The sequence below is a fragment of the Gigantopelta aegis genome, chromosome 8 (assembly GCF_016097555.1).
Source record: "Gigantopelta aegis isolate Gae_Host chromosome 8, Gae_host_genome, whole genome shotgun sequence".
Classification (NCBI taxonomy): Eukaryota; Metazoa; Mollusca; class Gastropoda; order Neomphalida; family Peltospiridae; genus Gigantopelta; species Gigantopelta aegis.
This window is the reverse complement of record NC_054706.1, coordinates 60,874,148-60,890,488: the sequence shown is the minus strand read 5'-3', so window position 1 is coordinate 60,890,488 and position 16,341 is coordinate 60,874,148. Positions and strand designations below refer to the sequence as shown.

General features: G+C 34.4%; 1 protein-coding gene across 2 annotated transcripts in view; it reads right to left on the bottom strand.

Moving 5' to 3' along the window:
• LOC121378662 (xylosyltransferase 2-like) overlaps positions 1 to 16,341 on the bottom strand; it is a 69,140-nt gene that overhangs the window by 36,935 nt on the left and 15,864 nt on the right. For both annotated transcript variants that reach the window (XM_041506941.1, XM_041506940.1), the window contains exon 2: positions 12,334 to 12,670. In XM_041506941.1, the coding sequence (XP_041362875.1) occupies positions 12,334 to 12,670 (337 nt within the window). The remainder of the gene's footprint in view (positions 1 to 12,333; positions 12,671 to 16,341) is intronic.

Sequence of the window (16,341 nt, the reverse complement as noted above, 5' to 3'; positions counted from 1 at the left end):
AATAAAGTTCAGACTTTAACATCATGACCAACGCCATTAAAATAGCATTACGTTAAAGTCTGGACTTTATTAAAGTCTAGACTTTAAGTTTTATAAGCACGGGCCCAGGTGTTCACTAAAGAATAGATGAGCAGATCCTGCCCTAACTGTGACACCCAACACGAGCACAGCCACATCCATTCTTTTTATCCGGACAACAACAAATATGTATAATATTTTCACCAAAAAGATGAGAAAGTATGTATAACACAGGGGTGGGGAAAAGCCCTTTTTTCCCGGTCTGGGACCGATTCTCGATCTCTGAGACCGAAATTATTTTTTTAAAACGCGCGTTTGCCGGTCCCACTTTTGTCATTCTTGTCGGCTGAAGCACCTGTCCATTTCTGTTACTGGAACAAATTCCTATCGGTCAAGCGGACCGGCCAGCCCAGACATCGGTATCTCGTGCATGATTTAAAATAATAAATAAATAGTGGTCAATAGTGATCTGGTGTTTCAGACGTTTGTGATTTTAAAGTCTGCCTAAGTATATCGCCAGTCACTGAAGTCGGACCTACAGTAGTGTCAATCGACTGCCACTAGGCTAGACATTTGTCAAAGTCGCTGAGTCGGTCAAGAGATTACACAGACATTAACAATAGCACCATTCTTGGTTTAGAGAGCCATCAATGTATTACACTCCAATTAAAACAAAGGAAGCCAGAATTTGCAACTGGTTACAATCAACATCTGTCAACACCTGTGTACGGAGCTCTGTCAGGTCGAGTGTCCTAGTCCGAAGCAAGAGGCTTTTGTGCAATACAAACTGCTTAAAATAGCATAAAATAAAATGAAATAATCTATAAATGTATTTATTGTTGACTGTTCAATGTAGTGTATCCAATAATTATAAAGGATTTTAAAATTAACAAAAGGTTTCCACCTTTTTTTTAACAAGTGGGAGTAAGCAGAAAAGCTACATGTACTGTTATCTCAAGAGCCAGTAGAGGTCAAATTTCATCCAATCAGTGATGACGTTATTACTCTCTTTGTCTAAACATGTGCTAGCTCAGGCTGTCAAACGCTTCAACGGTGCCATCTTTTATTAATTTTCAAGATACAGTACTGAATACTCGTACTTTTTATACATATATGGGAATTAAAATTCATAACTTTTATTCCTTTTTTATATTATTTATTCTATTATGTAAAATATATACAATTTGTGGGGGTTTTCACTGATCATATGTGATTGTTTTGCGTTCATGATTCAAGATAAAACTATACAAATATCACTATGATTTAAAAAAAAAACTATTTGGCAAATATCGTTGTTTTTTGTTGTTTTTTTTGTTGTTTTTTTAATTCCTCATCAAAATAATATGATGGTGTTGTTAAATTAGATACAATGAGCATGTCCTAAGGTATTTCAGAAGTACAGTAGCTGCCAAAAACTGGAGAAGAATGAATATTCCTCGATATAAAAGGAATATTGACTATTGAAGTTGGGAGATATTCCTTTTGACACAATATTTCTCACTCCAGCCAGTGCACCATGACTGGCACATCAAAGGTTGTGGTATGTGCTATTCTGTCTATGGGATGGTGCATATAAAAGATTCCTTGCTACTAATCGAAAAAAGTAGCCCATGAAGTGCCGACAGCGGGTTTCCTCCCTCAATATCTGTGTGGTCCTTAACCATATGTCCAACGCCATATAACCGTAAATAAAGAGTGTTGAGTGCGTCGTTAAATAAACCATTTCCTTCCTTACTTTTGACACACAGCTTAGTCTGAAGTTTAACGTTGTTTTGAATATCTATGTTATCCGAGATATTCAATGATTTGGTAAATACACAGGTCCATCAATGTTCAAAGGGGGATTTTGGGTCAAAAGTAATCCTTACGACCATATCATTAGCCATACAAATACAGAAAATGGAATCTTTTTGGGCTAGGCCAGACAGGATCTTTATTTCATGTCAATAGGCAACTAGGTATCGGATTTCGGATAGTCACTTTTTAATGGAAAATGTTCACCTGTTCTTTATCAAGATTATTTGTACAGTGGAACCCCTATAAACCATACACCCTATGTACCAATCAAAATGTCCAGTTTTAAGAGGTATTCAGTTTAGAGAGGTTAACTTCTGTACTGATTTTTAATAAACTACCATGAAAAATGTCCGGTTTTGGGGGATTTCCAGTTTACAGAGGGTCCAGTTTTGAGACGTTTCACTATAATTGGGAAAAGTACAGACAGATAGATTCTTTACGCCAATATTAGATGCAGCCAAGCATGCAGAACACTTGTGTACACAATCAGGTTCACTGGGATGGAACAAAATGACTGTGCCCATTATATATAACATCTGTCACATTTAACCATTTTATTACTTAAATATATCAATATACTTGTTGATATTAAGCAATAGTGTGCATTAAATATTGTTGAATATGCCTAACAGTTCCAAAGTCTTGCAGATGTATTTCTGTAAAGTGTGGTGGGTGTGATTAATGGGAAATATATGCAAGATCTGCTACCTAATACACACATTGACACAGGCTTTGATTAGCAAAAAAGAAGTAATATATGAATCATTAAAGGTGTATAATGGCAGTTGCAAGTATCATATTGCACTCATTTTAAATTACATTTTTATTTGTAACAGTCAACTACAAATTAATCGATCCAATATGCATTTTTTGCATAATTACATAAAAACAGTAATGTCCTTGCATTCAGCATAAATTATAGTTTTCCCATGGCATGATAAAAAATAAACAGAAAACAGAAAAATCTACTTGAAGAAGTCACCAAAAACAGCAGCCAATTCTTCGCCTTCAAAGAATTATTTGCAGACAGAGCATGACAATATGTACGGTACTACGCTGTATCTTACATTATGTGATCTGTTGGCCAAATAAAGTTTATACTTTTTACTAGTAAATGAATTATTTTACTGTGTTATGTATTTGTATTTAAGGTATAACATATATTAACGTTTCAAAACAAAAATTAATTTAAAAAAACACATTTGGTGAGAAACCACCATTAACAATTTTGATAGAGCCTCATCAAGAATTTATAATTGTTTACAGTTATGACTCTGAAATGACCTCTAAAGGTCATCTACGGTCAATTTCCTGATTATGTTTTTAATTCTAGATGTTCATTCATGGAAACAGTTAAACATAAAATGACAATAAAATATTATTTAGGGTTATTTTTCCCATGCCTTAATTTTATATGGGGAAATTATCATGGCGGCCATTTTGGAACGTGACCGCCTTTGCCGACACAGATGGTATTGAGAATGCCTCCAATCTTAAAACTAATATCAATGATGTGTAGTATGTGCATGTATGTGCCAAGTTTCATGCTTTTATCAAAAAAGTACACAATTCATTCACATACAATGTATCCTCTGGATTATTACATTTGCCTGTAATAGTAACAATTATATATATCTATATATATTTATAAATGTATACCATCATTAATTTTCTTTGTTATTAATAAATTAACAGTAAAGACATTAAGGTAAAAACAATTGTTTACTATCATGCCTTACGATTAAGGGTAAAAACACTTCTAAGCATAAAAATATTTTTATGTACATTAAATTTTTTATACATCTTTAGTTCTGCTACTTGAAATTATGCACCACTGAGCATATCTCCATTAGATTTTACTATTAAAGACATGCACATTTTTTTCTTTATATTTTTAAAAGTTCTTTACCGTTACTTGCCCTTTTTGTGAAAATAGCCCAAATACTGTACATGTATACATTTCTACCTGCATGTTTGAATGTCTGTTTAAAATGGTTCTTTGGATCTGTAGTCAAAATAACAATGAATAATTTATTTTTTGTAAAGAAGTCAGACTGTTTCAATTACTTGCCTGTCTGACTTTGAACTACTACCATTAATAATGCACCTGGCACAAGAAGTTGTGGGTGTTTTTTCTTCTTCTTCAAAGTATATACTGCTAAAAATAATTTAGAGAACACAATATTCCAACAAATATGTACAGGTACATGCAATATGTCCTTGTACATGTATGAATTAAAAGTTAAAAGTTTTCTTTTGTTTCACAACACCACTAGAGCACATTGATTTATTAATCATTGGTTATGGGATGTCAAATATTTGGTAATTTTGACACAGTCTTAGAGGAATTAAAACTCACTGTATTTTTCCATTAGAAGAATGAGATGTTTTATTTGCACCATCCCAGAGACAGGATAGCATATACCATGGCCTTTGATATACCAGCCATGGTGCACTGGCTGGAATGAGAAATAAACTAATGAGCCCACCGACTGCAATCAATCCTAGACAATCAGGTGAGTGCTTTACCACTGGCCTGACCAAATTAGGCTGAATGAATGAATATTTAATGACACCTTAGCCCAAAAATACACATTGGCCATTGGTTGTCCTAATTAGGTTGAAGACAATTTAGATGTACTAGTGTGTATGTACAATACAGAGCTCACCCTGGGTGACTAAAACAATTAGCCAAATTACATGTATCAATTAAACTTCACAAATCACAAAAATCCAGTTATTTTCTAAAAAAAATTAATTAATTAATTATACTAAATTACTGCATAAAAGTATTTTGACAAATAAAAATAAAAATAGCTGATTAATTCTAACATTCACAACTAGCAAATTTGGCAAGTGCCAGAGCTATAGCCCTGCAATATGTTTTATTAAAGCTGACATCTGAAGTAAATTTTAATATTTAATTGATTGCCATTATTTGATTTCCTTTAGATCTTATTTACAGTCTACATGTACTACAGGAACATGCAGGTCATACCAAAGTGATTTACAGAAATAAAAAAAAAAGAGAAAAGAAGTTTGTTTTCTTTAATGACAACACTAGAGCACATTGATTTTATTAATCATCAGCTATGCATGTCAAACATTTGGTAATTTGACATAGACCTAGAGATGAAACCTGCTACATTTTTCCATTAGTAGCAAGGGATCTTTTATATGCACCATCCCACAGACAGGATAGCACATACCACAGCCTCTGATATATCCGTCATGGTGCACTGGCTAGAATGAGAAATAGCCCAATGGGCCCACAGACGGATATCAATCCTAAACCGAATGTGCATCAAGCGAGCGCTTAACCACTGGGCTACATCCCGCCAGCTGAAATAGACAATGTCTGGCAGGTATACCATGATGGCATATAACTGTAAACATGTAATTTGTTTTCAAAATCTTGATTAGTGATATTTCTAGTCAATAGAAAATTGATTCGCAACTACTGTTTAATGTTTTACAATTTTGTAGAGATTTCTGAAACTTGCGTAGCGAAACGTGGCACGATACTAAACAAAATGTTCTATGCAACTGTATATTACTATCATACATGTACACTGGACACTAGCCAAAGCTTATAATGAAGACTATAGTGACTTTTTCGAACATTTGTCGAACACTGTAGCAGCTTGAAAAGAATTACATGTACAGAAAAATGTAATGTTTTGAAGAACTGAAATGTTATTATAATACACATATGCTAAAAGGCAATACCAAAAAAACCCCAAAACAAACAAAAACTAAAAAAACCTGGCTAAAATCTGAGATGCCACACACATGCACACTGCAAACTGTGTAGCCAAGCCATTTTGAATTGAATGGCCTACATGACATTGTGCTGGTACCTTGATCCAGATGGAACAATATGTCTGCCAGCTAGGGAGGACCAACCTAGTTTTGTTTCCTGTTTACAAGGCCTGCCAGATGAAACCATTCTTGAGACAGCTTCCCACCCATGACCTTTCCAACCAACACATACACACACACACATGTAGATTTTAATCATCATTCACTGCTTGTGTGTACATGTAGTCGGTTTACATCAAAAAGGAACAGATGAATTGGAATACAACTCTATAATGAATATTTATATATTATGTTATCAGTTTTGATTGTGATGTTTAAATATGTTCTATTGATCTGAAAAAAAAATCTATTATTATTATAAAAACATATTACAAAGTTTTAAATTCATACAAAGACCTATTTTTTTTTACAACAAAAAATGTCTAGATGTAAACAAAGTGTTTAAAACAAATTAAAATCATATTGTACAGATTAATTAAATATGTTTTTTAATACAAGGGTGAAGATAAAATGCTTGAACAGCCAATGTAGGCAGTTCCACCTGACTTGTTACTAGTAATCAACAATTAATGCACCACAAAGAGACTAGAGATAGAACTGAATCAAAAATGGAAATTTAACCTATTGAATTTGATGACAATTTGTTAAGGAAGTGTTTTTTTTAAATTTCAAATAATGTTGTGCAAGCTGGTATGGGTTTAAAATATGAAATAAGTTTTCATATGAATTTTAAAGTTAATGTACTGACTATAGAATTATTATAGAATTACATACATGTACAGTATTCATGTACATACCAATTCATCAGTATATCCTTTTGAAGCAAATGGACTACACATACTTTGAAAACATTAACAGGACATTCCTGAGTCTGCTGCAATTTTTAAGATGTTATCGACTAACAGAGACTTTTTAACAATTGTAATTACGTATCAATTATATTTTTCAGCATAAAATATTAGTGGCTGTATATTAAACATGTTTCTGATCATTTTAATTATTTGTACAAGGTTTAATTTAATTTTTTTAATAAACCTTTTTTTTCTTCGTATGTACAAAATTATTTGCAGACAAAATCCAGTTTGGGCTTCTGACAAATATTAAGATGACCAGAAACACATTGAATATACAGACACAGATATTCTAAAAAAAAATATATATTTAATATGTAAATTTAATCATAGAAATACCCAATTAGTCGGAAACATCTTATAATGCAGCAAACTCTGGAATGTCCCTTTAATATGTGTATCCCACAGAATATATGAATTAACTACTGCATATAACTGATCATATATTCACATCATTATTTATAGCATAATTATACAAATTAATCAGCAGGTTGTTATATGTTGTTCATTTATTTTATATTGCCACCAGTACGCATGTATTCACATGAACATGTGTAATTATACAAATGCAAATAACAGCAGAACTATATGAACACCTGTCTGTTCAGGCGCTCATCTATTAAACATATTGGGCCGAATTTACAAAGTCTGTTAAAGGGACATTCCTGAGTTTGCTGAATTGTACGATGTTTCCGACAAAATATTTCTACGATTAAACTTACATATTAAATATATTTTCCTGTTTAGAATATCAGTGTCTGTATATTCAATGTTTTTCTGGTCATCTTAATATTTGTAAGAAGCCCAAACTGGATTTTGTCTTCAAATAATTTCGTACATACACAAAAACAATATGTTAGGAAATAAGATGAAATTTAACGTAGTACAAATATTAGAATGATCAAAAACACGTTTAATATACAGCCACTAATATTTTATGCAGAAAAATATATTTGATATGTAATTACAATCGTTAAAAAGTCTCTGTTAGTTGATAACATATTAAAAATTGCAGCAAACTCAGGAATATCTTTTTAATGTCTTACACGTGTGTAACTACATACATTTACAATGCTTAATTATACACCTGCATTTTAGAAAAACAGTCTTCATGAATTTGGCTCACTGCATGACACATTTCCTGGCTCATCAATTAAGGGTGGATAACTCAAAATTTCACGTATTCAACTTACATGTATGTTGACCTTGTTTTGCATGGTAGTTATTAACGGAAAATCCTTCATAAAAATAACATTGTAATCATGTATTCTAATATAACATTTTTATTGAAATGAATGGTGGAGTGCAACCTGAAGTAAAAATTTGTATGTGTGTTATAGTATACATACAATTGTACATGCATGCACCTGACTGTACATGTATGTATACCCTGTGATTATATAAATACATCAGGGCTTAAACTGTACTTAAGTTGAGGTAATAAAGTTAAAGTCTGTTTTGTTTAACAACATCACTAGAGCACATTGATTTACTATTTATCGGCTATTGGATGTCAAACATTTGGTAATTTTTACATTTAGTCTTAGAGGAAACCCACTACATTTTTCCATTAGTAGTAAGGGATCTTTTATATGTACCATCCCACAGACAGGGTAGCACACACCATGGCCTTTGATGTACCAGTGGCGATGCACTGGCTGGAATGAGAAATAGCCCAATGGGTCCAACGATGGGGATCGATCCCAGACAGACCGTGTCAAGCAAGCACCTTACCACTGGGCTACCTCCCGGCCTTTGAGGTAATAAATGCTGTAACCAAATACAATGTATGTACGTATGCCCAGAAATTAGCAAGTTTAAAAATTACCCACACACATACTGATCTAAAAAACATTTTACCTAAAAACTACTAACAAATAATTAAAATAACTTGAAATGCATTTCTGAATATCTACATGTACCAGTCTTTACCAATTACTGGGCTTCTAGAATTTATATAAAATCCACTAGCCATGGGATCAGTGATTTTTTTTATTTATTAATCACAAATAGAAATTCACTAGCCCTACTTTACTTTAAGATAATACAATTTTACGAAATAATAGTAATAATCGGATATGTCACCTAAAAACAATAACATTGGGGGTTGGAGTGGGGGCAGGATATTCATATTTACAAAATAGACTTAACTGCAACATTTTATAACAAAAATTCACTAGCCATCGGGCATGGCAATAGTAGTTATTTACTAGCCCAACATTCAATATCACTAGCCATGGGAGTGAGGCTACCATAATCTAGAAGCCCTGCCAATTAGTTAACTAATTGGCAATTAGTTATCAATTACATGTAAACTGCACTAAAATGCATGTAACTCAATGAGCTCAGAACAGACATAAAACCTGTGATGCCCAAATTTAATGAGATCTAAAGGACTGCATGGCATACACATATATTACACATGCATACAGTGTACATATACCTTGTACACGTGTAGGCAACATTACGTGATGCACGAATGCACGTACTCGGACAAGGCGTGACGGTATCCTATCTGATATTGATTTCCCCTACGCCTACAATCTGCTACATACAGCAGACCACTGGAAAGTGAACAATTTAATCTCATTAAGCAATAAATGCAATCGAGGTGGAACAAATTGAATCAGACTGAATCGGTTCAGTTATACTCGACTATAATGTGTTCCGTATGTTCACGGCTTTCAGTGCTGCTAATACTACCATTTGTAGTTCTAAGCTACACAATGCATAATTAACATCTACAGACGGATTTATTGAATTAAGATTCTTTCACGAAAATGAAACAAATTTCAGCCGAGACAGTCCTACATGCTGACACAGAAATAGAAGTAAAACTACTGACACCTCAGCCTCTTGTCTATTAAACCTTTGAAAGAAAGAAATGTTTTATTTAACGACACACTCATCACATTTTATTTACGGTTATATAGCCTCAAACATATGGTTAAGGACCACACAAATATTGAGAGAGGTAACTCGCTGTCCCCACTTCGTGGACTACTCTTTTCAATCAGCAGCAAGACATCTTTTATATGCACCATCCCACAGACAGGATAGCATACCATGGCATAAAACCTTTGAAGATCCAGACACAATATTTTTGCACTGTGTCACTTTAAAAGACTGTTAACAGTAATTGGACAAGAACTACATGTACACTTTTTAAAGTGAAACATATATTTTACTTTTAGAGCCATTTTTGATAATTAAAAACAAACCTTACTTAGATTTTATTATTTACTGGTCAGTAGATTATCAAGTTCTATACATCCTAAGTGTTTCTAGTCATCCTGGTGTTTCTAATAATATAAAAATGCATTTTTCAAAATTTTTAAAATGCACATACCTCTGAGAAGTAATGGTTATGGAGACAATTTAGCTCAACTTTATTTTTAAAGAGTATGTTCCTTTTTCAATGTCATAGACTCTTATTTCACTCTATTGTAACTTCATCGAAATGTCACACTCTTATTTCACTCTATTGTAACTTCATAGAAATGCCACACACTCTTATTTCACTCTATTGTAACTTCATCGAAATGTCACTCTTATTTCACTCTATTGTAACTTCATCGAAATGCGTTACAGGTTTGTAGATTAACCAAATGGACATATAGTCTCAATTTTTACGGGTTGAAACATGAATCTGACTTTAAATACATGCAGGAGGCGAGACGTAGCCCAGTGGTAAAGCGTTCGCTTGATGCGCAGTCTGTTTGGGATCGATCTCCATCAGTGGGCCCATTGAGCTAGTTCTCGCTCCAGCTAGTGCACCACGACTGGTACATCAAAGGCTGTGGGATGTGCTATCCTGTCTATGGGATGCTGCATATAAAAGATCCCTTGCTACTAATCGAAAAGAGTAGCCCATGAAGTGGTGACAGCGGGTTTCCTCCATCTGTGTGGTCCTTAACCATATGTCCGACGCCATATAAATAAAATGTGAGTGTGTCATTGAATAAACCATTCCCTTCCTTCCTTAAATACACACACTTATTAATCATGAGTTACTAACTTACTCAGTTACCCAGTGTACATTCACCATACACAACAGTGAAATGGAACAGCCATATGTGGTGCTCACACATCAATTCCTCTCAGTGGATTGACCCATACATGTAGATGTCTGTTTTTTGCCCTATTCCAACCAGTGTTCCATGACCAGTATATCAAAGGCTGTGGTATGTGCTGTGCCATCTGATATGAATGTGAAACTAAAACTCCATGCTGTGCTACCGGTCTCGGTGGCGTCGTGGTAGGCCATCGGTCTGCAGGCTGGTAGGTACTGGGTTCGGATCCCAGTCGAGGCATGGGATTTTTAATCCAGATACCGACTCCAAACCCTCAGTGAGTGCTCCGCAAGGCTCAATGGGTAGGTGTAAACCACTTGCACCGACCAGTGATCCATTACTGGTTCAACAACGGCCATGGTTTGTGCTATCCTGCCTGTGGGAAGCGCAAATAAAAGATCCCTTGCTGCTAATCGGAAGAGTAGCCCATGTAGTGGCGACAGCGGGTTTCCTCTCAAAATCTGTGTGGTCCTTAACCATATGTCTGACGCCATATAACCGTAAATAAAATGTGTTGAGTGCGTCGTTAAATAAAACATTTGTTTCCATGCTGTGCTGGGGCACTAGTTAGGACGTGGGGAAAAAACGATCAGTGATCCTCCAACTAAAACTAAATATCTTTTGGTTATGAAAAAATATATCATTAAAGGAGGGGACAATTAAGGCATTTGGCCTGGTATGCATATTCAACGATATATAATGCACATTATAGTTAATTAATAAAGCGGTTAAATGTGACGGCTATTATATATAACTGGCGCTGCCATTTTGTACCATCCTGGTGAATACGCCCTCTGGCAAGCTGGTGGTTACGTAATACCTAACATGTCACATCAGGAATTAGTCTTCGAACTGTAATAATATCCATCCCAGTAAGCCAGCAACAATTATATATTATTTTTAAATAACTGTATTATGTTTTGTACATAAATTAACCCATGTACTGAAATAATAATTGGAGTGTTTTCTTGGTTAATTGGTCTTTTCTTTCCGTGGCCTGTACCTGTAGTTCCTGATTGGCAGGTATATATTTAGACGGTCGCCCAGACATTGTGTCTAGACACACTAAAAAGATGTGCCTCTTTTATTAAGATCACAAGGTATTGTCTGATAGCCGCATAGACACCCCTCAAATGGTAATGGACATTATCACTTTATTACTGTAAGTAATTCTGTAAAACCCTTGATTGAGTAGACTTTCCCATCTAAAATCACAAAACTGACCAATTACGTTGTCCCAAAGAAAAGAAAAGTATCACTTGGGTATCGTGAGTGGTCGTTTTTGCTCGAACGTACCCTACCAATAGGCCTAATAATATGCATTTTTTCTTTGGATTTTTTTTAAAAAACAAAATACTATAACTCCATTTCGTTCTATTGATGCAAATTGAAATATATTTAATTAAACAGTTTATTATACTATCAAGTCATTTATGTTGTTTTACAAGTCAGGTTGCTGAAAGCGAAGCTCCTTGTCGTAAATTAGAGCGTTTGTTTACACTGTGCATAGAGGAGATGGACTGAGCTGACGTCACTTCGCTCCAAGCTATACCACCGGACATCACAAAAACAAAACAAAATAGCTGCCCCCCCCGTTAGCAGGAATAATCATGGTTTTTTTATTAACTCTAAAATTAGTTTTTTTATTGTTGAAGTGTCAGTATGTGTTGGTGGTCCGGGTATGCATCTTTCCAACACATAAGGCTCTTGTTTGAGTTGACCCTACCTTTAAATAGAAAAAGTAAAAATCAACATGGCACATGCTGTGTTACCTTTTAAAGGGCAGTATCTCGGAAGACTAGGAGCGTACAGCATGCCATCGGCATTAAGGCATGCCACATCAGCAATCTGTTGACGACACTCTACGGTCTTGGCTCGACCAAGCGCCGACAGCGCTTGTTTGTCAACAATGTCACACTTTGGTTTGTATGTCACTATCCCCCGAGTAACAGGGTTGCCTCCCTTACCACGCACCAGTACCTTACTTGCACTGGTATTGGTCACCTTAGAATCATGTTTGTCAATCAGTACCCGTTTGCCATGGTTACCAGCAGGTGGACCCTTTCCTCCATTTTCACCAATCAGCTTTGAAGGATCTCTCCCATATTCCTGAAATTACAGAAAAATATCTCTAAATTGTCATAGTTTTATTTCTAACAAGTACAAAATGTAGGTCAACATGTGCCTCTGTGGAATACTTCAGGCCTTAAGTTTTAAGGCAGGCAATTGCCATGCCCCCTGCACGTTCTGTAACCTCACTGTGGTGCAGGGGTGTAACATTCTCTTTGAGAATGGCCAATACAGCACAAATCCCGTTGTTTCCTTCGAGATACAATTGAAATTTTGAGTAGAAGTCAGTATCTATCGGTGGTGTTTGTATTTTTGCACAGTTCTTTGCACTGTTTTTGTTTAAATCTTGAATTTTTGTATTGATGTTGATCATCACTTTGTTTGTTTGCATTGCCGTGGTTTGACACCCAGTGGCCAATGTGTTTTTTGTGCTGGGGTGTCGTTAAACATTCATTGCCATGCCCGCCATATAGCCAGTGTAGCCATTTGTACCAGGCAGGCTACAAATGGCCCCCCTATAGCCTATAATAATGTTGAAAAATTGCCCACCAACAGAAGTACCCATCAGTTTTAAGATGATCCATCCTGAACTAGCTCACTGATGTAAGTTTTATATTAAGTGAACATTGTACAAGACTTAGTGTAATTTTAACATGCAGAACAAGACATAACATAAAATGCAAAATATAAAATGAATAGTTTTAAAACACAGAAAACGGAGACAACATACATGTACTTTTAAGAATGCCCACCCAAAATTAATTGTTCTCAGTCAGTTAAAAACAGCCCGCCTAGAACCTGAAAAACTGATTTAGGCAGGCTGTTTTTAGCTTGCCTGCAGATTTTAAATCACAAGGCCTGTACCGCTCAGCCCTTGCAATTCAAAACAAGCATTATGAGAGTACTGCTAAAGCAATACATGTCACCTACTCCTATGCTTCTGTATTCAACTGGTAACTGAAGTAAACAGTATGAGAATAACTTTAACAGCTATCTAACACTTCAAAAGTGTTGCAATATTAACGTGAATATAAAATTCAATGATATTAATGTATTGTAAACCTTTTTAATATGCACTGTCTTAACAAAAAGTCATGTATTCTACTTCGTACATGCTGTGATTCTAGTTCATTCTCAAGATCTATTACAGTATTTTATGTGCAATATTCCGTACAGTACTGGATTTAATGATATAATGGTTGAGTCATCGGACTAAAGGCTAGTAGGTACAGAGTTCGCATCCCGGTAACAGCTCCTACCCATTTTTTTAACAGCCCAGGATGGCATAAGGTCACTACACCGACCTTTCACCAACAATTAATTATTCATCCACTGTCCTTTAGAGACAGCCTGGATAGCCAAACTGTGTCCAGGACATCATACTTGAACCTTAATTGGATACATGCACGAAAATCAAGTTAAAATGAATTAAACAAATAAATATGCCTTTAGTATAAAACAAATGCACACTGCTAAGGCCTGTGAGAAAAAATGTCAGCAAATTCTGAAAATGCTATTAGACTTCCTGCCGCCTTAATTCTGCTGTAGGTAGGAAAATGTTGACTAGTATCTCGCCCTATCAAAGTTTGAAGTGCGCCTAACTATAAAGAACGAGATAAATATGGTCATGCATGCCCGACATTGGTGAGATATTTGAAATCTTGAACATGTTGTCATAAAGTGCTGTTTCATGTGGCCAGTAAAAACATATAATCGTTATATTAATTTGACATGGTATTAGTGTCTATGTCAGGTACTATTGTATTTGAAACATGTGCAGATTGCCAAAATGTCTGTATGGAACGGGGTATACAGTCGAGAACACTTTCTAGTATACATCAAATTAGCATCATAATTTCATATTTTTTCTGAGTTAACTATTGATGGAAATGTTGCATGTAGCAGCTTTAGCCATATTTGCTAAATTGTTGTCTATGGGGTTTGATTTGGTGCTGTAGACTTTCAAATAAGATTGTCAGCATCTGCGTTTTCAGGTGTAGCTTTTAATTCAATCTGTCACTTAGCAAATTCATGGAACATTATTGGTTTCTGCAGCACATTGAGCCCTTTGTTATCAGTCCATTATAGATGGACTAGCTTGGCATCCCCAAAAAGAAAAGAAAGCATTTCCAAATTTGTGTGAAAAATACTAAAGAAGAAATAGCATTTTATATATAATAGCATTTTATATAGAAACTTTTAAATAAACCTGTTATAATTTAACACCAAACATGCTTGTACATGTATGTTATGCTTTTAAATGTGTGTGGCTCTTGGTTTAGTTGACTGTGGTAACGAAAATGCTGCATCTTACTTGTTTTTAATTACATATGCACATTAACATACTGACCCATAATGCATGAAAACGTATCATATTTTCATAAATAATGGGATATCTAGAAAATAGATTAATAAAACTGGTTATACGGTATATAGACCAGGTATATATTAATTAATTCAACTACTGTTTCAGGTTTAGGACAACAAGCTGATTCACAACATAAAAAAATGTGGATCATGTACGTATTACAAGGAAACAAATAAATAAACTAATACTGTAATGATTTAATGTGGGTCAGAATATAAATAAAACGGTAACACTGAATTATCAATGAAAATATCAAATATAAATAATAGTCATTTATTCTGGCATTGTAACACTTTAATAACAGTGCTAATACAAAGAAATCTCTAAATCTTTTTGGTACGTCATTAATTTTTATGGCTGATATTATTGCATTGGATTGTTATACTGCATCTTATCTATTTAGTAAACTGGTTTTGCAAAATATCAAATATTGGTTATTGTCAAGTTCTCTAAAATATGTATTATAACTTAATGTGACCCTGATATTGAGGAATCTCTCCCAAACTAAGTTCATATTAGTAACTTTACTATTAATCATATGCATCATTGTTACCAGATTCTAAGTGAAAAAGATTAATTACATTACTTTATTAACAAAAACCTTGTAGAAAAACCCCTAAACTACTCATATACATGTATGTACAAGATTACCTCAGATCTCTTTATAAAGATGCGTTATAACAACACTTGACGCATTTTGTGCCTGAAGTGGCAAGTCATTTGATCTTAAATAATTTGAGGGTGCAGAGAAATGTTGCCCGCTGATATTACTTCTCCTTTAAATATAAAACTATTTCCATTACATTACGTTATGACAGGTTGGTTCCAAGACTGTGTCAAATGAAATGGAGAAAACATAGCTGTAACTGTTACTTTCATGTAATATTCTATGGAACCAAGATAAATGGAATTCCCATCCAACAATTATTTAAACAAAATGTCATAAAAATTATCTGTTAATCTAGTTTTTAATACATTGGTGATTTCTGTGTTTATGCTAATTTTATGCAAATGTGACTGCTTAAAACATAGCAGAATAACCATATTATCAATCATGTCATATAGAAAACATAGGAATATAGCCACTAATATTGTGAATGTAGTCTAGTTAAAAGCCGAGACATTGCATTTCCTATTTCAGTTGGTTCATGGTGGCCATCCTGAATATCATTATAATATTTCATAGAACCAGGTTACATGTAAATGGTATCTCAATCCAATGAAACAGAGATTTATGTATTTTTAAATAACAATGTCACCTATAGACAGTTACATGTAGATCGAAATAATAATGTTTTGTATAATTTCATTAGTTTGTTGGTTATATCAGCAGCCATATTGA